This window comes from Epinephelus fuscoguttatus, linkage group LG8, assembly GCF_011397635.1.
Source record: "Epinephelus fuscoguttatus linkage group LG8, E.fuscoguttatus.final_Chr_v1".
Classification (NCBI taxonomy): domain Eukaryota; kingdom Metazoa; phylum Chordata; class Actinopteri; order Perciformes; family Serranidae; genus Epinephelus; species Epinephelus fuscoguttatus.
In genome coordinates this window covers 32,069,142-32,092,684 of record NC_064759.1, presented here as the reverse complement: position 1 = coordinate 32,092,684, position 23,543 = coordinate 32,069,142, and the positions used below count along the sequence as shown (strand labels likewise).

General features: G+C 42.0%; 1 protein-coding gene across 2 annotated transcripts in view; it reads right to left on the bottom strand.

The window, feature by feature from the left end:
* znf407 (zinc finger protein 407) overlaps window positions 1-13,927 on the bottom strand; it is a 166,456-nt gene extending 152,529 nt beyond the window's left edge. Inside the window, exons 1-4 of one of the 2 annotated variants that reach the window (XM_049584226.1) lie at window positions 13,597-13,927; window positions 10,052-10,783; window positions 7,557-9,800; window positions 396-510 (exon numbers count right to left, since the gene is read on the bottom strand). In XM_049584226.1, the coding sequence (XP_049440183.1) occupies window positions 396-510; window positions 7,557-9,800; window positions 10,052-10,724 (3,032 nt within the window). In that variant the 5' untranslated portion in view covers window positions 10,725-10,783; window positions 13,597-13,927. Of the gene's footprint in view, window positions 1-395; window positions 511-7,556; window positions 9,801-10,051; window positions 10,784-12,926; window positions 13,538-13,596 lie in introns of those variants that run through there. The other variant, XM_049584228.1, reaches the window with a different exon arrangement.
* Between the last annotated feature and the right edge of the window lie 9,616 nt (window positions 13,928-23,543).

Genomic DNA, 23,543 nt, shown 5'->3' with positions numbered 1-23,543 from the left:
AGACACTTCCATAGACAGCAGGACAGTTCATGTCATCATCTAAATAAATGTTCACCCTGACTTACCTGATCAGGCTGATTCTCACAAGGTTGTTTCTGGCCCTATAACTTCAAACATCATCAGTTTAATGCTAACCTACACACATTTAAATACTTGACTTGGGGTACACTCTTTTTTAAAGGGTGAGAAAGTACCAGACTCTCAGGTTGAATGTTCAGGTCTCTAATGATTTGACAGTGTCTCCAAACTTGCTAAAGTTGTTCCATAGCAAAGACTTTGTTACACACTTTGCCAATGTCAGGTTCACTCCTTCCCAGTTTAGAATACCATCCTTACTTTATATAAAAAAAAGTGTTTTCAATCCTTTTAAAAAGATGTTAGTCTTTGTAACTCACCCACAGATGTCGCATTTGTACTCTCTCATGCCAAGGTGTCTCTTGACGTGGTTCCTAGCGTCTCCTAGCTGAGCAGTTGCAAAGTCACAGATTTTACACCTGAAAGGCTTGGATCCTGCAAAACAAAGTATAGAGAGAGTTCATATCAAACAATAATGTTATGTTTGAAAGAAAGAGGTGGCGATTTTAATAAAACATGACTATATACCCGCTGGGCAGAAATCTGATTTTACATTACAGATCATTTTTCAATGCCAGGCATGTAAGACTGTTATTAGTCGTGTGCTAGGACTTCAACCTACTTTACAGCCACAAAATGACTTCAGAATTATAAAAACAGATGCCCTTACTACAGTCCCCATAAAAACTACAGTCACACTCCGAGTGCCAGGCGTCCTCTTCTTTCACTCTCTATCTATCCTTGTCACTCTCCTTCATCTCTTACCTACTCTTGCTTTGCCTGTGGATGCGTAAATTGGATTCCAAAGGTCAGGGCGAATACGTAAATCAATTCCGTGTGCGCTCACTACCTCCCATTCCATCATTAAAGCACTAATCACTCTGGCGGGCTTCTCAGGGAGGTTTCTCCCTAATTATTGTCATTAATAAGTCCAGGGGGCGGGGTAGCGTTTGAGAGAGTGGCAGAGCCTCTGCCTGCCATCCGTCATTTAAGGGCAGAGCTGCGCGGGCTGATGCGTGCGCTATCTGTGTGACGCATAAACATCCACTGAGTTAAAAGAGGAAACTGGGTCCTTCAGCACTGAGCAGTAAAACGGATATCTTGGTCAAAATCACTTATTTATATGGTTTCAAAAATAATACCAAACTCTAAATTGAGCAAAATAATTTGCTGCAGCCGACACTTTAGCTCCAAAATTTAATATATGAATTTGGCAAAATGAAAGGGGTATTTTGTTTGTCAGGCTGGGCCAGATTTGGGCCAGCATCACACAGTGCGACACTCAAATCTAAGTGGCAGCCTGGTATATCCATGTACGCATCTCTGAGCAAACCCTCACCCTCTCGCAGTGAATATCCCAAGACGTTCTACAATATTTATTCCAGGGGCAGCCGCTGATTTGATTAAGCACTTTGTGTAGATTACTAATTCGTTCATACACGGTTCACTTGCTGTGAGCTGGAAGTACGACACATCGAATTTTAAGCCGGTAACGAAGATTGAAAGGCAACCCCGTGCTAACAAGGCCCATAAACACAGGAGGCGGGGGGGAGGAGGGGGTCCACACATGGTCAAAAGCAAAGCCAGCCTCTTCATTTCACATGTCCCTACAGTATACTACACACATACACACAAATCACCACACACAGTCACAGGGGCGCACACACACACACACACACACACACACACACACAAGAACAAATACAGGCAGATAAACACATACAATCCCTATACATAACTACACACTTCACACCTAAATGTGCAGACACTTTCACACACACTTAAAAAATAAATCACACAATCATCAACACCCATAAAAAAACAAAAAAGACAGACATGCACACTCACACCGCACCCACCATCACACCTACACATACCTAGATCTAGATTCAAAGCCCCACCTCACACCTATGCATGTGCATACAGACACACGCATTAAATTCACAAGACATAACCACCCATGGACAAACAGAAGGAGAGACAATCATTCTCACACTCAAACACACACACACACACACACACAACCTAAAGTTGAGGTGAGAGAGAGGCGTGTGGGGAGCTGATTTGTCCAGATGGCTGGCTGAGTATGAGACATGGCAGAAAGGAGAGAGATGTAACGTCCCTCAGTTCCCACATCTTATCACATTAATACTCCACCACTCCACTTAAACAGCCTCCGTGAAACTGAAATTGACCATCAATGCAGTGTCATGTTAAATTAATATTGCCATCCACATAGGGGCGATGTGGCTCCCGCACATCCCAGATGAGACAGGGAATGACTAATTCATTTCCTGAGAGGAGAAAAGAACCTCATGTAATGTTTCACTCCACGCGCGCACACACACACACACACACACACACACACACACACACACACACACACACACACACACACACCACACACACACACACACACACACACGGTGATATCTTAAGCCTTGCACATGCCACACACTCCTGTCATGACCTTGGCTTTAATCTTCAGGTTTGGATGAAGACAATCATACATGATAATTTCATATCAGTAAATGTCTGCTTTGTTTCTTTCTACGACCAGCAGATATACAACATTAGCACTTGAGAGTGTCCTACTTCCTCTGCTGCGGGTCGGCCACACAGTGTACACAGCTCACACTGTATATCATAATCTGTCAAACACAGGGTTACAGATATCCAGTCAAAATTTATTTTTGTCTGTCACATTGTTTTCAGTTACTGTAACCAACCAACAGATGTATTAAACAGTGAGTGGATTAGAACACAGCTAATGCAGTGCCATATGATCCTATATGGGGAGACTTCACCTGTGAACATCAGCACAAACATATCAGAAATATACTGAAACTGTGAGCTACAGTTGAGGGGAGGGAGAGACAAGCATTTCTCCTGCCTCGCAAACAAAAAAGTTTCATGGTGTCTGGAAACTGTCTCAAGTAAATAAAAGCAGCAAACTTTTAAAATATGCGGTTTTATTAAAGTGGCCCCCTAATATGGGTATAACTGCAAAAACACTGGATCCTTCATTTCCCATAACATAACTTATCAGTGTCTTTCATTTGACACCCTGCTGCTTAAATGCTTGCTTTTCCAAACCTCACTTACGTATATCTTGTATATACTATCAGAGATTCAAGCCAAAGTCAAGATAATCTTGACACTGACAGGGTTTTTTTTTTAACTTTAGAAAGTTTCCACCAAAGCCAAAGTATACATTACACAACTGTTTTCCCAAGCTCATTGGTCGTCCTCATGATCAACAAACTGAACTTCATGTGTGAAATTGGAAGAGAAAGGCTGCAGATGAGTTTTCATTCTGTCAGTGACATTGGCGCACACGCCTGTTCATATACTGCACAGTTGGGGAATTATATATGGCTGAGGAATGTCGTACTGATGGCCCATTAGTAGCACAAAGGAATATATTTTTGTACTTAACTGTGGTATGGCAGTGTCATGGAAAAGGCCTAGAAACTGAAGTATCTCAAATAGCTGAAGACAAGTTGAACCACGCTCCCTTCCAAAGAAACCCCAAACAGCTGCTAGATATGCCATTTCACAACATAAGCAGTACAAATCAAAATGAATGTATGTTGTTTATATAGGCTTACAGGCGTAGTCCCATAAATATGCATATAATTACAATAACACAAAGAAAACCGGAATTTTCTAGTAAGGAAGTTATTTAAAAATGAGCAAGCACCATCAAAATGTCATCATCATTATCCTGAAGTCAAAGTGGCATGTACAGTAGGCCTCAGTCTTTTACAACAGCTTAAAACTTTTTTACCCTTGCTGGGGTTTCTCAGTCTTTCATTACCACAGTCTCTAATGTCTTTCCATTCGTTGACTGAAAAGTTCTTGTAACAGTGCTGAAGAAGCTCCTTGAACTTAAAAATAATGTTTCTGGGACGGCCATGCAACCCATTCCAATTCCCTTTCTGTGCCCATGACAGGTATATGGAAAAGGCCACAATCATCATAAACATTTTGAGGGCATAATGATCTGGGCGCCGGCAGCCATCTTTGTGTTTTGTAACTCGAAAACTGTTGTCTTCTACCTCTGGATCCATGTCTGGTCCATTTTGTTTTGCTCTCAATTTGCTTTTGATATCTGTCTGCATGTCTGGTAGGGCATTAGGGGTCGATGATATTCGTACAGCCAGTGTAGAGGTACAAGAAGATTCCCCATTTGGTGACAATGGTAAGTGAGGTGAATATTATGGCTCCACACACACATTGAGGATGAGCTGCAGGCCATTGTCCGTGGGGGGCTAGGGAGAGGGTGAAAGGCGCAGCAGGGACAACTGCTCTTGTGATGGAGTAAAAAGCTGTTGCTCACAGTCATGGTCGCCACTGTTGTCACTGGGGTTTCACTCTCCCCCATCCTCTTGAGAGCCTGTCTGAAAGACTTGTTGTCCTCACGAAGTTTGGCCAGCTCCCACTCCAGCTCCCCAACTGTTCTCCTGAGAGATGAGTTGTCCTTCAGTGCTTTCCTGTGGTCCTGTGCCAGCTCATCCACTTGTGAAGCCTAGGGACCTCCCTCTGTAAAGACTATTTAACCAGTCCCTCCACTGCCTGCATGGTGAGTGCTGCAGCAGGAGGAACTGGCAAAGAAAAACAGCTATTACATCTAGAGCTGTAAATACTTCAGGCTTGTCCCGGTCTTTATATTTTCACTTTGGTTCATCCTTCAACTTTTCTCTTGTCTTTCTCAATCTGGTCCATTTGTTTTAGTCCTTGCAACCCCATGCATTGATAAGCTGGATGGTGAGCGATGGTGGTGGTTGATGTAGAACTCATGCAGACAAATCATTCTTGAAACCTCATTTGGCATTGTATTTACAATTTGTCCCACGATGTTCTTAACTTGCTTTGAAATACTTTTATACTTGATAAAGTATCAAATCCTGAGGGAAAACACTAAATAACTTTAAGGATTTCAGGAGCTGAGGAACTTCTGTGTCAAAAGCCCATATACCTCTAAGTTTTACGTGTTCTACAGTTTTACTTTAAAGTTATTTCTGCAAACACACATCACATCCTGTGTGGGAACGTGCATTCATGGCATGTGTGTCCATTACTTTAAGGCTCAGTCTGAGGTCAGACAGCTCACTCCAGTGAAAAAGTGACCAATTTACCTCAAAATGCAAATTCCAGCTGTACCCTCATTGGCAAAATGCAAGCATGTGTACGCGTTTCCTTTAAGGGACAAATTGACAAATCTGTGTGCAGCCTCCCACTACCGTCTCCTGATTTCACTGATTAATCAAGTGAATAAAAACTAGGTCTTAATTAAAAGGATCTGGACGTGCTCCCAGCCCAGAAACTGGCAGACCCCCACCGTGCAGCTCCACAGCCCCACAAACAAACTCCCAGAATAAATGACCACCACATAAAAGGTGAATAATTCACTGTAATGAGAGAACTTAGCAATAATAACAACTGGCATATGTTGTCAAAAAATGAAGAGAAATAGGTGCTTCCCACAAATAAGAACAGCATAAAGGAAAGTAATCTCATAAACAAGACCATAACTCAATTGAATAAAAAGAGGTAAACCTTAAAAAAACAAAGCATTCATCATTTGAAACGTCAGAATGTGCCCTTGACTTGAAGCCATCTGTTGAGACCTCAGTGTCACAGCTTTCATTTTCTTAAGTAACACTAAGTAAGTGACCTCAAAACTCAAGAATTATGACACAGGGTAAAATTATGAATACATATAGACTATTCGTTAATAAGAAGAAAGTGGTGGCTCAACATTAATCATCAGGAGTTTAACCTCCAATCCTTACAGCTTTAAGCAATCTGATTTTAGCAGTAAGCAATCTGACTTTGGGCAGACAAGGTGACTGGCATACACACTGCATAAAAAGGACAAAAAATGTTCAAGTTTCCTTAAAGTGAAATTATTACTCTGCCCCAGCAAATACATTGTTTATCCCTCAAAGTATATTTTACTGCAGCACATTTTTAGCCCATTGCATTTATGATGACATAATAGAGTGAAATCAGCACACTGTTTTAAGAACTACAGCAGTATTCAGTGGGGACACTGAGGGAATATTATCTCCAGGTTTGCAAACAGAAAGCTACAATGCCTACACAAACATCCCCTGTCACTGAGTCTCAAAGTGGATACATCCTGTTTTATCTCTGACTCAACAGACACTTCACACACACACAAAGACACATACAATCATGTACACACACGGTAAGCACAGAGCAAAGACTTCAATTAAAGTCCCATTAAAGTTTGGGCTGAAAGGGGGATGAACCAAAGGAGGCAGAGAAGGGCATTTATTGATGGCGCCCTCACATCTCGTTCCTGCATTAAGTTGATTTTAAAAGCAATTAATACACATGGTCAGGGAAAAGTAATGGAGCGCCCTATGTTCTTAACCTGCCGGACATTTCCCTGCCGAAGGCCTGACCGACGCAGCCCTGCTTTGCATTATAAATGACAAGATAAATCTTAATGGATTGAGGATAATCAGCTTGCCATGAAGGCTGACATATACACACGTTAGCTGGGTATACGAGCGCTCACACACTTATACACAAACATGGACGTACAGACACTGGGGAAATTAAAGGCTTTGAATACGTCTGCATTGATTATTTTAAATTATTAGCCCACCTCTCTTTGGACCTCCAATGCTTTTAGCCTAAGCTTTAACACATTTACAGAGACTTATTGACTATAATTACAACTGAGTCTTGGTAATGGACACATCAATTATGAGTCGCACATGTCTCTGACCAAGCGTTGCTCAGGGAATCCCAATCTGGGGTCCATTAGCGTCTCTCCTGCTGGTCTGAAGCTCAATCAGTCTTTACCTTCACCTCTACTGAAACAGCTATTACCTGGCTGCAGTAGATAGTAGCCTTAACATTAGCTTGAGCTGCCAAAGAAGAGGCTGTGTTGTACCTAAAAACAAAGGCCTAATAGCTGAGCAGCTACACAAAGAGATTATTGTTTTTGGTAAAAGCTGATGCGTTTAGGTCCCCATAAGGCATTAACAGGCCTCATATCAGTCACCAGAGGTGAGGTGATTTATGCAGCTGCTGTTAAGTTGTAAGATTGCATTTAAGTGCAGGTATTTTTACATTTTGCAGATCAAAATCTTATTTATGGTCCAAATGAGTTTATAAATTGTGGCACAATGCATTAAAGTATGTGTTATCAAGATACCCAATTCAAATATTTGCAGAGAGATGAAATAAAAAGCAAAGCATTATAAACACCTTCCCAATGCTATGTTGTCATGTGGTGCTTAACAAACTTGTAGTGGAGCTGTAAGGGTTCGGGCGCTCCTTTACATCTTCAAACTGTACATTAAATGAGGGATAATAGCTTTGACCTGCTTTTACACAGCATACATACTGAACTGGTGTGTGCATACTGAGTGTATGTGTGTGTGAAAGATACACAGAGTAAGAGGAAGAGTGTGAGTAAAGAAAAGCAGGATGCTTACCAGTGTGTGTGCGAATGTGTGCCAGGAAGGCCATAGAGTTGCTGCTCTTGCACACCTTGCCACAGTATTTACACACGCTGCCCTGGTTCTCTTCGCGCTCGCGGTTGATCTGCTCTGTGTCCTCCAACACGTACTTGTTGACCTCCCTCAGAAGCTCCTCATGTTTCTCCTTGATGTGAACAAACAGTTCCTGCTCTGACTCAAAGCGGTCAGTGCATTTCACACACTTGAAGCTCGCGCCTCCTTCGGGCAGTTCCTCCACGCTGTTCTGCTCGTTGCGGAGGTGGGCAGCGCTGGTCAAGTGCTGGTGCAGGTTGCTCTCGGTGTAGAAGGACTTGCCGCACACTAAGCAGTGGAAATGCTTCTCCTTGGATGGGTGCTTCATTGAGATGTGGACGTTGAGGCCGCTGATGCCGTCGGCCATAAAGCCACAGTCCTCGCAGCGTATACGAGAGTTTACTTTGACTTCCTCTCTAATTTTCATTTCCTTTTGTTTGAGCTTCTTGATATACGTGGAATTGGGGGGCTGGAAGCCAGAGGGCACAGGCGATCCTCCAGTCAGACATATCACAGCAGCTTCGCCTTCTAGAGCCAGACCTTCCTGCAGCTCCTGCTCCTGCTCAGCAAGGGCCTTCATGGAAACAATGCAGGCATCAAAGGGAATGGCTTTGGACATCTGTGTATCTGAATGAGAGCTGTCATTTTTTACATCTAAAATCGTCTCATCTGCATTCAAGTGCTCGTCATCCACTTTTTTGCCCGCTGCCTCCTGGCACTCTTGCTGTGTGGACTGATCCGCTGCAGGCTGAAGTTCTGCTGGAGCCTGCTGGGGTTCACAAACTGCTGCAGGTCTAATTGACTCATTGGTTGGATCTGGTTCACTAATACTGGAAGATGTATTACTCTCTGTTTGCTTCTCATCTGCACTACCAGCCACGCTTGCTACAGCATCGACAGGCTCTGTGGTGACAGAGGGTGCAGCTGTACTCTGAATTACCACAGCTTGGATGTCATCAGAACAAGAGTCAGACTCTTCTGTGGGGCTAAGAGCTTCACATTCAGGGTTAGAGTGTTCCCCCACAAGCTCAATGACCTCTTTCAGCTTCAATGGATCTGCCAAAGCTCTCTGTCCCTCACTCCCTAGCGGTTCCAGGTATTTCTGGCTTTTCTGTTTGTGCTTTTCTGTGTTGGCATGGCGAGACATTTCCCGGCTCGTTACGGCGTAGTAGCTACAGGCTAGACAGACATACTCGAAATCTTTGGTGTGCTTTCTCTTGACGTGAAGATGGAGCGAAGGGACTGACTGAGCTACAAAATCGCAATGGCTGCAAGCATTAACAGAGTCGTATTTGCTTTTTTTCTGGCTGTCTGACTGAGTTTGCTCTTCTCCACTGTTTTCTTTGGAGGCTGTGTTGTCAGATTCTGGCTCTTTGTCTGTGGTGTGCGAGGCTATGTTTGGTTCCTGGGCTTGTGGAGTTGTGGGTTCCTGCGGTGATGCACTCGTGTGATTGTTGGTTACGTTCTTATTTGCACACTCTTGTGCCCGTTTGACATGTTTCTTTGTGAAACAGTGACGATCCATGTCTCCTTTGGTCACGCAGCTGTAGTTGCACAGAGTGCAGCTGTAGCCATACTCCTTGCTGTGTTTACGGCGGACATGGACACTGAGGTTAGTAGCGTTGGACACTACCAGGCCACAGTATCCACAAGTGGTTGTGGACCCTAGCTTTGGTCTTCCTCTTTTCCTTCTGGGAGATTCAAGCTCTGAATCTTCCTCCTCAACCGACACAGCTTTGGCAGCCTCCTCAGTCTCCTGATCACCTCCTGTCAAAGTAGCTGCCCCTTCTCCGCCAGCCACCTGAGCCATATCATCCACATTAGCACCATCTCCAGCACAGTCCCTGCTTACACTTTCAACGTGGACATCATATGAGAACGATTCTGGGTTTTTCTCCCCTTTCTGCTGCTGCATGTGGCTTTCTGAGGACAGATGAACGTCCATCCACGCAGATGTGGCCGAAAAGAAATTACACAATTTGCAACGGTACCACTCCTGGTTCAGGTGTTTGACACGAACATGGCTCTCCAGCAATGCAGGGGTGCTAACCCTAAAATCACAGTTGGTACACTTGAGCTGGAACCTGCTGTGTGCGCGCTTAACCGCCACTCGAGTTGGAGTAGCCTTCAGAGCGCTGCCAGGATCCTCAGCGGCCTTTTCTTGATCCATGTTCTCGTCTGTCTCAACTGAAAGACATTTCAAATACATTTTTCAAGTCTCTTTTTAACCATACATTTAAACAACTCAGTTAAAAAAAGTGCACAAATTGAACAATACATGCTATGATGTTGGGAAAAAAACTATATATTTTTTTTAATTATACACCTAATACCAATATTATGTATTATGTGACCTTTCTCCCAAAAAGAGCATTTAGATGTAATGAACAAGTTATTACTGCCAACTTTCACTGAACTAGAGAATAGCATATACTCACATGTGTAAGGGGTGTCTTTGGTGTGGTATCTCTGGACATGCACATCTAGAGGGGACTTGTCCCTAAATTCTTGTCCGCAGAAGTTGCAGGAATATATCATCTTAGGTTTTGGGGTTCGCTTGCTTACTCTTCTCTCTTGAGCAGGGATCGCCTCCTCTTGATCTGCCTGCTGTTTGTCTAGTACAGTTTCCTTTTTAGTTAAACTGTTTGTGTTCACGTCATTGTCACTGGCTGCTGATTTCTGCTCATCAACATCAGACTCCTGGTTTTGTTTAACTTCAGTAGAACTATCTGTGTCCATGTCGACTTCCTGCTGGATTTCAGCTGGATTCACAACAGAGATATTCTCACTTTCTTCAGCTGGCTTTGAGGTTTTGTTGGTATTCTTTGAGCTCTTCCCGTGCTTTCTTGCACAGTGAATCTTCAGTGATTTTGGACCTTTGGCTGAGAAGCCACAAATTGTGCAGAGGATATTCCCATCTTCAGGTACGGAGTCTGGCTGCAGGCTCTCAGCGAGTTCCTCATCTGCTTCATCAGGCTTCGCAGTCCTACTGGGGGAGTCTCCTTTAGTTTCCTCCATTTCCACATCATCTGGCTGCACCTTCCCACTGGGGTCATCGTCAGGCACTTTGTCCTCAACAGCCTCCTTTTCTGATGTCAATGTTTTATCCATATCATATCCTGCTATAATTATATAACAGGGAAGCTGATCATCAAAGCTGGATCAAACTCCTGGAAAGAAAAGACAAAATCTATGCTTGGCATCTTCAATTGTACAATTTGACAATACAATTTTAGTGATTGAAAAATTCTATAAACACGTCAAGTGCATTTGCCACAAATTGTACAATTAACCACAAGCTTATGAAAAGTGATCAATAGTTCAACAGCATAATCTGCTGTAACACATGGAAATGTCGCCATCTAGTGCTTCAAGGCACAAACTGCTTGTTGAGCTGACTTGCTGCTTATTTAATGGAAAAACAAGTTCATCTGGGTCAGTCATTTGATAAAGCATAAAGGCATTGCTGGTTTAAAAATCATAACTATATTCCTAATGCTTTGCACAGTTGCAATACTAGCAGATTTTTTTTTTGTACGGCAAAGATGCAAGGTAATTTTACAGTGGCAGAGACAGCTCGGTGCACTCCATTTTAAAGGTGAACAACACCTAAATTAAGAATTCCAATATATTATTTTCAGGGCCTAGAAACATTCAATCAGTATTTGTTAACATGAGTTACTCTCTCTCAAAGCCAGAAACCAGAGAAATCTAAATCTTGTGGTGTCATCAAATGTAAACTCTGGAGCTGCTCCATAGAAACTGAAACTGATCTTGTGGAACCACAGAACGTTTGTTTTTTTTTATATACCAAAAGGAGCTTTATTCTAGTGTGGTGTTCTCAGTTCTGAGACAGAAAATGTACTCATACACCACAGGTCGACAACCTTTACTATCAAAAGAACCATTATTTATATCAAAATAGTTTTTAAAAATCTGTCTGGAGCCACAAAACATATTTGAGTTTTATAAAAGGGTAACACAGCCAATTAAGTCTAAATTAGCCTATCAACATTATTGATAGGTCTAAATGAGCATTCTTTAATATGTTTTACCCCAAGGCAGCTACTCTGCAGTGGGCTCATTATGGTTTGTCCAGACTTTAACTTTGCTGCGTTAGCAGTAAAAGCAAACAAACCTGTCCACACCCTAGCTAGGAACGCTCAAGACTAGCTACTGCTGTTGAGGTCGGGCAAAAATTTCAAGGAACAGGGGCAAGGCCATAGATGTATGATGCATATTTTAGTTGATGAAATGTTAAAACATTTTTCTTATTTGGTGTATAGGCTTCACATTTCTACAGTTGGAGAATGTAAGAGCTTCTTAAGGTTTACAATGGTGATAAATGAAAATTAAAATGTTAATAAATAACCATTATTCCTTTGCATATTTTTTGTCAAAGCCACAGGGAGCCACTGAACAGAACAGAACATTCCCCTGGGTGCTCTCTGTGTCATATATGACATATTTCCCAAGTCATTGTCTGTGGAGCAGCCCCAGACTTTATACCCTGTGACATCAACAATTTGAGTTTTAGCACTCTAGCTTTTGGATTTGGGAGAGGGCTGTTCATGTATACTAACATATTTTGGACTGTCTTAGACCACAGGAATAACATGTATTAATTTTGAAAATGGGTGTAGTTCCCTTGCAATAAGTGTCACTCTATTTGCTTGTATTTTCTGTATTTGCAGCATGATTGTTTGTGTCACATGCACATACTCAGACCAAATGATTCTTAATTTGCTTGTGTTTATTTGCAGCTTTCTCAAACACTATAATAGTTTGTCTAAAATATAGGGATCATCTTGACCAATTAAGTTTCAACCCATTTTTATTTTTTGAACATTTTACCTACATTTCATCTTTTGATATTGGTAAGGGCTTAAGTGAACTCCATAGGCCTATTAGATGCTGTCCATCACCTAGACTTACGTGTAGTGTCACATGTCTTGTTTTACTGACAAGCCTCAGTCTATTTATATCTGCAAATGTAAATGCAGGAGCATGCAGGGTAATAGGGGTTCAGAGAGGTTATAATAAGGTCAAACCAATGAGTATTTTGTTTCAATGAAGTCCAATAAAACATACTCAGTGAGCTCACTACCGCCATCCACTGGGTATTTTGGTACAATATGACAACAGGATTAACAGGAGGAACACCACATCGAGTTGGATTGTGATCATTTGGTCGATCAGGTTAAGTAGATTGAACGCCGAAATGAAGAGTGACATAGAGGTGAATTACTAAGGGTCTTCATTTATCTCGAGCTCATGTGTAAAGGCTTTCATTGAGGATTTGCCACCACGTACCCTCGGACAGCATCTGGGCAGGAGCTGATATCTGTAAACACCACATTCACTGAGGGACAAAGGAAACAGCTGAGTCTAACTGAGGTGCAACTCCGTCGTCGTTGAACAAGACTTGAAACACAGCACAGCCACACTGTGAACTTGCTATCTTATGTTAGATGAATTAACAGTGGTTTTTAATGAGCATCCGATACTAGCTTAAAATTAAGAGTAGTAGCCGAACATGTTTCAGACTGCGCCGACAATGCACACCGTCCAGCGTTACAGTGTAAAATACTGGCTGACAACTCTTCTTAGCTCGTAACTGGCTCCTTCACCGTAACCTGCAAATATCGGGTGAAGTTGTTATGGATACTGCTGCTGGCTATCGCGGCTAACTTGCTAAGTGTCGACATGTTTCTCAAGTGGATACGCACAGCACGTCCAATTAAATTGCTACATCAGCCGTGTCGTCCAATCACAGCGGGACAGAGGCGGGTCTATGTCGGTCCATGGTTTGGAAAACGACGGCAGCACAGAGGCCCAAAAAGGAGGCTAACATCGACCTCTGAAACACTGCTCTATATTGCAGAAACAGCGCTTGAAAACACCCCAGAGAGTCATCTGTCGTTTTAGCAAAAGCAACTTAAGCAGTTAATAGGTAATAAAGTCAAATCTCAACTGGACTTACCTCTTGTTATACGACTATTCCTACTGTCCGCGCTTTTTGCTGCTAGACACAAATGGCGTACCGTAGCGTGAGCCATGCGTCACATGAGAAGGCGGCCTGTGCGCGCGACTCTTTTTTTCTTCTTCAGCTGGTTTGGTCACATGATGCATTCCAGTTCTGTGGGAAAACGGCCCGCAACACATTAAGTGAAGACAACACACTTAAAGTTGTGATACTTTAACACTCTGAAGAGACTGCCCAGGACGCCGAGGGTGGAAATGTGAAAGCTTTCAGTGCTGCTGCCCAGAATTGTAACTGTGGCAACACACCCAGTCAGGAAGTGATGCGTTTAAGGTCGTGTATCGCAGCAAAGTACACGGTTAGCCAGGCGGAGCATCATGCATAGATATGGAAATAATCTGTAGCCTACGTTTAAGTTTAAATAAATACATAACTTACTGCTCTTGAATTTGGGTATTTCTATTTCATTATGATATAGTATTACGTTTGTTACTTGATGAAGACCATTGTATGACGAAGGACTGACATCATTAATGTGAATGCAGCACATTTTGTCACTGTTCTGCAGTAGTGTTGATAGAGTTGTGCTTTCCTTTGAAGTTTAAAAATGTCTATACAAATATGTAACACAAAATACCAACTGTCTTTACCATGTTGCTATACTGTGAAGAAAATATTTCTTTTAGTCTGTTTTTGGAAAGTAAAAGAAAATTCAAACCACAAAATACAGTGCAATAGTCTTTAATAGTGTGAATGTATGTGTTCAGGTTTCCTTCATATACATTTTTTCTCTTCTTTAGGCTAAGGCTTTTCCTTCGGCCTGGGGAGGATCTTGAAGATAAAAACGTTGCTTTATAAATTAGAAAATGCCTTAAAGGTCCAGTGAGTAGGATTTAGGCAAATCTAGAAATGGTATATAATATTCATAATTATGTTAGTCATGTTAGTTTGTTGTCACATGAAATTGAGAGTCATTGTGTTTTTGTTATCTTAGAATGAGCAGTTCATATCTATGTACAGACCAAGGAGGTCAAAAAGAATAATATTGCATCACATCATTGGGGTAAAACACATGCACAGTGGAATATGGTCTGCACCTGCCAAAAGGCTCAATAGCTGGCACACTGTCATAGATCACAGGGATGACTGATGGTTCGCTGAGGTGTCCACAGGCAGCCTTGAGTGGGAATATATTTTGTACAAAAAATGAAAATATGGGTGAGAAATACAATCCTGGAATCACTGAAAAGTTCCTTAATGAAAGACCATAAAAGTTCTTTCTATATGAAAACATATATTGTGTATCGTTCACCATCCATTCAAGTGTACCAGAAAAGTTCTGTCAGGCCGAGTGCACCCAAGTATTTCCTAAAGGATCGCAGCTTCAGCTATATTGCACGTGTGTCATACCCCATAGCTTTCATGAAGCAAAGACTGTGTCAGAGCCTTCATTGAATAGCCTTGTACACAGAGTCTGTCCTCTCCGCAGAGTCCTTTATGTTGTTCTACAGTTGCCCAGAATGGACTGCTTACACAGTTCACTGGTACTAGACAGGGCCATTCATATTTTTGCATCAGCCACTGTAGTTCTCCTACACATTTGGCACATTTTTTGAAGACTTATCAGTGTGCAGGCCTCCTTTGTGCCCTACAATAATATATTTTTTGTCTTGCACCTGAGTATGCCTGCCTGGATATGTGCACACTTCTGTCCCTTTTAGTCATTAAAATGTCATGGTAAGATAATATATTTTTAAATTATTGTATTTATTCAAAGTAGGCTCAGCATGTGGCCCATGCAGACACAGTGTATGTATTTTTCTTCTCAAATGGTCAGCCTGTGATGAATCACCACTTCCATTTGACATCCAGTGTTAGCTTCATGGAAAGACTGAAGATGGATTAATGCATGGGCATTAATTGATTAAGTAGTCTGACAGGTCAGGAGGTGATAAATGATACCTCCTGCAATGAATACACAGTTTACTTTGCAATAATTTTCTTTAATTCATCACAGTCAAAATTATATGACATGGATGGTTGGAAACACATACCCCTCCTCCCCCACTCCCCATTTTTCATTAGGATTCATCATTCATTTTTCTCCATTAGTTGTCTGTTTAAAAGAGACGAGGCTGGCTTTTGGTGGACACTGCCTCCGTCTCCTTTTTATAGCCGTTCTGCTTCTTGTAAAGTTTTGCCGTGAAATCGGCGGACTGTCCCCCTTTAAATTTTAGATTCTTGTTGTATTTTATCTTCAATCAATCAAACAGTCAGTCAGCCAGTTAACTACATTTCCAGATTCATGGAGGAAAAAAAGGATATAGAAAGAATATTAAGAGACATTGCTGGTTCTAAAATATTCCTGTCATTCATATCTTCCTTCCAACCTTCATAGTAGTCTCGTTTTTTATTCAGACGCAGAGCGCCTGTAAGTTGAATGTTTTTATAAACTCAAAAATGACTCTACCTGAGTACTTCCATCAGTCTACAGTTAAGAGGCCTGTGTTGCCGCTAAGCCACATCTTCATTATAGCCAGCTGTCACTTTGTCCCTACATTTATAAAAGGGCTCACTCTCTGCAATAAAATCACCTTTAGAGTGTTACAAGTTTTTTACAATGTTACATTTTCACATTTAACATACACACAGCACCTGTCAGTCTATATAAAGGAACTTATATGCTTTTCAAAAGTTGCTGCTAAAGCTAGGTGAGTTAAGCCGACCAGTTTTTATTTTGTTGGTACCTTTAGTTATTTATGACAGTGGTCTTACTATCCACAGTGATAATAGCAGTTGTATGATATATATTGACCAATGCCATCCTGTAATAGATGTCTATATTAACTCGGGCATGTGCAGACACAGGGGATCAAGCCATGATGCTGTCTCCCAGTAATATGTGAAACAACATTTTACTGAATAGGTTAAAGTCATTATCTCTACTATATTAGATTTAAATGTCAAAGAATGTTGATATCGGCGTCTTGTCCAAAAGATAATGTAGATACCAAGGTACAGTTACAAAACACTCATTATCTCACTACATACACATCATGTGCATGCACATTTCAATATATTACTGTACCAGTAAACACAAGCACATATCCTTTTGACCTTTTGACTATTGTCAAGTGATGCTCTATAAAAAATAAAAAAACACAACTCAAATCAATAAATCCCTAAATATTTGAACTATTTTTTAAAGAATCTGTATGGTCCACCCACACAGGTGTAGTCAGTTTATTACCTAATTAGATAGCTAGTTCTAATCAAGTGTAAGCCATGACAGTGAGCTAGCATGCACAATACCAGAACCCAGAAACAGACGCAGCTATGTGAAATTCAGCCATCATTAATTTCATAACACTTGCATTTCTCCTTCTGTGACCATATGACATGTTTTCTCAGAAAAAGGCCTATTGACATTTTCCTGAATTTAGTTTTACTGTGTATCTTAGGCTGGGATAAAATGACACCATAATCATCCAATCAGGCAGAATATTTTAAAACACCAAATTGTCCACCAGGATGTGTACCCCTGAGCTATGACCGACATCAAACTTTGAAACAAGCATATATGCAGTGTACAGTAGAACATGGTCACCAAGAGTGTGAAAGAGCATTACGTTGTTAGGACACACGAGCAACCGGCAGCAGTGCATAATTGCCCTTGTTTTCTCTCTCAACAGGAATGGTGTTCTAGCTTCAGATGTACCCCATATTCCCCACTCTTCTTTAGACAATTATATGTGTGTACTTTAGTCTGCTGAGCCACAGCCAACGTCAGTGTGTTCATGCTGCCTGAGGGTGCCTACTGAAGATGGATAGGATGGAATATTATGTAACACTACGGGCCAGATTTACATAGCAAATGGTTGTACAAATGTGCTCTGCGGTTTTCATTGAGTTTGCGGCCCCAGTCTGTGTCTATTCAGCATCTGATTTACTAAGGCAGCAGCTCGTTACACAGTCAGCTCCTGGACTGATCCTGGTACTGCCCTCCAGGCTCACTCTCAAGTGAGGCAGAGCTCCAAAGCACTGGTCAGAGTGAAAGAAATAAAGAAATGATGATTACTTTGGCCAACTCAACCTGAGAAAATCGTACTATTACTCAAAATATTGCTTATTATCCTTCGCATTTATATGATAAACACAGCACATGTGTAAATCCTAGTATATCTGGTTCTGAGTTCTCCAGCTGCACAAGTTCCACTGTAACAGAGACTAACTTGAACCCACCAGAGGGAGCAATCAGCACATTTATCACACTTCGGCACTCTTCAGCCACAGCTGCACAGTGTGTGTGTGTGTATGCGATGCCATGGCAACCGTCCGAGACACATTTAACAAAAAAACTGTTTGCTGAAAGACAAGACTCTTGCCAGAAAGTGATAATGCTGTAATAGTATTTCAGGGAATTGAAGTAAAGGAAGAAAGAGAAAGCTCATGCAAACACAATTACAGCTCAGTGATACCAAGTAAGGACCTTTCTTGTCTGAATTTACAGAAGCAGCCAAAATTAGCCTTTAAATAGACTTCTTTTTACAGAAAGGTTTACAGGAACTGCCCTCGTATAGTTTTCTTATCACATAAATACCTTTGTCATGCACGGCTAAAAATATTACTTTCTGTTGTTTTGTGAACAGATATTGTGTGGGAACATACAGAGCAGGCTGTGTCAGTGCAACCTGCTAACTGCTGCTTTATCCATTAATAAAACACAAACTGCTCTACACATTAGTTATTGCTGAAAGTTGTGATTTATGCCGTTCTAAAGGGTACATTAAATCGTTGCACCTGCTAACACCAAATGTACTTTTCCCCTTATAGCAGGCACAGTTGTAACCATAGCCCTTTTTACACAGAGATGGTGCTATAGGTCTGCTATGAAGTCCCTTCTTTATGTTGCCTTTGCATTTTTACACAGAACCAAACAACAGTGCATCATGCCCCTCCCGTGTGTGATTACGGATTACAGCATGCTGGCAAGGAGCTCCTGGATCTCATTGTTTTCCCAATATGCAGGCATTGTCGGCTGCTGTTGTTCTTCTTTAAGTTGGCTACTAACTTTAAATTTCCCGCAGTGGGTCGCATGCATAACACATCGTCAAAACGCTGACTGCCCTGTCAATACAGACATTGGTTTGGTGTTGTTGCTACCTCCGTTCACAGCTCAGAAGTCCGACACCGTTCCCCAATTCCGTGATTGTACCATTTATACAGAAGTGCAAGGTGGAATAACAGCACAATATTCCCGCCTTGAAGAGGCAGTATAAAAGGGACTCATGCAGTAGCCAGTAGTGTTGAACTCTAAACTAATCAGCCAGAAATGGCTCCGAAACAGATTTCACACAACCCAATCAACATCTGCAGCATGTTAGTGTTGGTGTTAACAACACATGGAGTTCATGTGAATCTACACTCAATCACAATATGCAGTGATGTGACATAGATCGGCAGTTTGATATTCTTGAAAACAAGCAGGACCCTTGGAAAACCTCAGTTTCCCGGCTGACCTGTCTGTGACTCTTATCCACCAAACCTGATGTCACACAATACCCCTCTGTCAAGTTGTTTACATGCAGGCATTCAGTGTGGGTCAAATGGGTTAGGATAGGAGTCAATTTAGTGTTTATCATCAACCTTTTTCACTGAGTAAGGCACATTATATCCATAGGTTTGATCCTGATCTCAAGGCAGATTGTTCTCATGGATGACTGCATATGCAACAGAGTTCAAGCTTTGCTCTTAAAGGGATCTTTGGGTATGACGTGGCTTAGAATTCAGTGTGTCCAAGTACATCTATACTAATCAAATAATTAACTGTAATAAATGCTGGGATTTGCATGTGACTTTAGCCATTCTCCTGCTTCTTCTTTGTTTCCAATGTATATGTTGCCCAGTGTATAACAAGGTCTCATGTCCACCTGTTGGCCAGGGTGGGGTGTAGACTCCAGTGTGACCCATCCATAGTTGTCAGCTATTTCTCTTCACCTTACAGCTGACAGTTTCAGTGTGTACTTTTACTTCAGCCCAGTCACCAGAAGAAAATGCTGGCTTTGCATGTTTCTGTAAACCATGAATGTTAAATTTGTACATTTCATATGTATCATATCAATGTTTCTAAAGTGACATAGTTCTGATAACATGTATATGAGCTGACTTTGTTATCAGGAGGTGTAGGGGATGGTGGATGGTGAAACACCTACACAAGGCTACCAAGCTGCAGACCACTACAGACCATTGCTCAAGACCAACAAGCAATAAAACTAGTAGTTTTTGTAGCAAGACATCTGTGGCATTTCCAGTCGTGATTATCACCCAAAGACAGGTCTTTTAAGCCAAAACATGATCCCTTTCTAACTGTATTCAGGTGTTTTTTGTGCCTAAATATAACCACTTGTTCACTACAGTGCTAAAAAGTAACGTGAGTTTCAATATATCTATAATTTGCAGAAACGTACAATGCCAATATTTATGCTGGCGACTGGGTTGTTTACTCTGCATTGGTGGTCAAGTGTGTTATCAGTACCCTGAAGATTTAAAAATGGAGGTTTACAAGCAGGACTTGGTGGCAGGGGAAATCCAACCACTTAACTCTGCACATGCTTTTTTCCACCCTCCATATACACTGTTATGCAGTATGAGGATACCCCCTATTTTCTGTGTGTGTGTGTGTGTGTGTGTGTGTGTGTGTGTGTGTGTGTGTGTGTGTGTGCGCGCGCGCAAGAGTTTTCATTCATTATTGTACCAGCAGCTGTTTAAGACCATGAGGTCACTGCAGCCCCAAAAAGCATCACCTCACTGTGTAAACACACAGCCATGTTTAAAAGGTGAGTCTCAGAATGGGGTGCAGTGATGTTTGGGTTTGAGGGTTTGAAGGATACACAGTGTGGAACATTTTGGCTTTGATTTAGTCTAAAAGAGAATGTTTAAAAAAAACTGTAGTGGATTTCAGTGACCCACAACCCTGTTGTCCCACAACATGTCGGTATTCCAAAGACTCTCAGGGGAACACAGCTGATGGTTTCCCCAGTGGTGAACTGATTTACATGTACTATGAGCTTTTGTTTCTTGCTTGTGTTCTCTTTTAATCTAATTTACTGTACTGTTCTGTCCTCAGTTATGACCTGCTCCTGTCCACCCTGTACCTTTATCCCATCTGTTGTAAATCTGCATCCCAAGTGGATGGCATGCGCAGTAGCATTCCTTTAGACTAGCTTCACTAATCCCTGTCACTCAAGTTCTGACATTTCCCTCACAGATCTGGGCCAGGCCAGGGCTGATACACAGATCAGGTTTCTGCTGGATCTAAACGAAGCTACTTCTCTATCTCAAGATCCTGAGGCTCAAAAAGTGTGTGGATTTAGAGTAAAATTGGACAGAAGGAATGGGCGGATATGTTATTCAGACGACTATGACGACTAACCCTGCCACTACAATGGCCAATTTCTGCTACAGCATTTGTCACAGCATAAACATGGAAAAAATTGCATGTAAGCCGTCGGAACGGTGACCAAATATCAAGGTCTTGCTTCATATTCTGTGTTCACTGGGTGCGCCTGAGTTGAAACAGACTGATGATGAATTCAAGGGGGGAGCTCCTTGGTTTTCTGGCATCAAACACAACAACACATGTAAGCCACACAGCTGCGGGACACTTTTTCTCCAGGGTCTCTCTCTCTCACTCTCATACACCCCTAGACACCCCCTATCCCTCCCTTTCCAGCCTCCCCATCCTTTCCTAGAAGCATTACCTCACACCACATTAGGCAGAGTCGGAGGTATCACCTGGGGAGTGCATTTGTGTATGTGTGTTTGAACTCTGTATCTATGTGTCTGCATGTGAGCGAAAGGGAAAGCAAGAGAAAGAAGCTGTTGGTCTGAGACGTCTCTGTTTAAATGTGCCATTTAAACAGCTTTGGGTGGAGCACTTAGACTTAATCCCTCTTTCTCTCTAAATTCAGCTCCCTTCTCCAGCTACTTTTTTTGTATTTGGTATGCTTGTATCCTGCAAAGGTTTTACCCTTTTTCTTATATGAAACATCCATGGTTTAAGATGTTCATTGCAAAGTGGACAGGTAGCTTTGCAACAAGACTACAGCAAAAGACACAGGACAAGAGTAAAAGAAAGACTGTGATAAGACATGCTTTTAACATTACCTAACAATACATTTTCACTGGATCATCTCAGCTCAAGGACCCAACAGTTCTCTCAAGACAGCCAGTCACCATCTATTTAATTATTACTGTTGGCTGCAACAAGGCTGGAGACAAGGCAACCTGGTCTCACTCCGAAGTCGTCGAAGTCTGGCACTTGGGCAGTAACTTGTGGCATCAGACACTGACCAAAAAAGCCATCATTTAACGTCGGCATGATACACAGCTGGTTGCAAGTACTCGGCTGCATCAGTGGGAGACGCTGACAGACAAGAACGAAAGTAGTGAAAGTCCTAGTAGGGTGGGTGGAAGGGGTGGTGGATGGGTCCAACAAACACTGACATTCACCCGGGAGAGCGGTGTTCGTGTTCGGTAAGATTATAAAGCCAAACCCTGTTCTTTTTTTTAAAACGTAACCATGTGTTTTTGTTGCCTAAACCCAACCACATGCATAAGTTGTTGGAGGAAAAGAAACGTCAATTCGTGTTGTACTGATATAGTGCGTTTATTTTGAAAGAGACTGTATGTAAACAGTGTATTTGAAAGAAGACAATGCATGTAACTGGCAGAATTTGACACAGTGTCCCAGAACGTCAACAACCAATGCACCCATGGTACCTTTCACGTCGCATCTGGACATGGAAGGTCCATGACCAAACGGTCGGAGTGAGAATGTGTTGGACAAGACGGCTATCCACAAGGGTCATAGCATATTTATTTACAAAATAACAGTACATAACAAAATAAATAAAAAGTCAGTAATCAGTCGTGTGGGTGTGTGGAAATGTCGGTAGTCACCCAATCAAAAACACAGATGTGCCTGCAAGGGAAGAGAGAGGTATTTTGGGGCAGAGCACACCAGGCCCAGATGTAGCTCATCCTGCAGACGACCCTCCATTCACCACCTGCAACACCAATCAGTAACAGCAGTACCAGGATGCAGGGACCCCTAGTGGAATGGAGGGGCTGTCACATTACCATGACCTACAACCAAGAGGTGTTTCATTTCACTCCTACCTTCATATAATATGGTAAAATTTACTGCAAACTCTGTAGTGTGTGAATCCCATTACAGCAAAGGTAAAAGTGGAGGGTGTATCCTTGTATACGCTGAAATTATTGTGATTTTGCTGATAGTAACCACAATGAAGGGTATGAGAAAATGGGAGTGAATTGTTCTGAGAGGAGAGGGTGCTGTTAAGAAAACCATAAAATACAGAGAGCATAACTCAGCACATTTTGACTGCTGCTGGTCATCTAAACATCCTCGAGGCTGAGGCTTATGAGAGTGGCTGTGTATAACATCAGTCAAACAGCCGTGATTTAAATCTCAGCACCGCCCCAGGCCCACCCAACGAGACAGGAGAAATTAGACTGAGAGTGGTTTCTCTTAAAATCTCTCCTTATGTGCTTATTACAGTATAATCTCCTCCTCGCAGCTCTCACCTACCTCTTATTGTCTCTATCTCAGTCTCTGTTTTTGCTTTGTTTTGCCGTGTAACCCTGCTTATTTCAGTGGGTGCCTTTTGCGTCAGCGACCCCACTGTGCCAACGCAGTGGTCTCATTGAAGTGAATGAGGGGGCTGTGTTTTTTCACAAATCGCTATGTCAGTCTGAACACTGCCTCATTAATGTGTAACTACAGCTGAGGCAGACATGAGTTTGGTCAATAGTTTTAATGGTGTCCTGCAGTGGCAGTCCTGGATGTGTTGCTGCCCCAAGGCAAACTCTAATTAGGACCCCCGACAAGGGCTCCTATCATGTTTTGAGTATAAAAAGTTGCC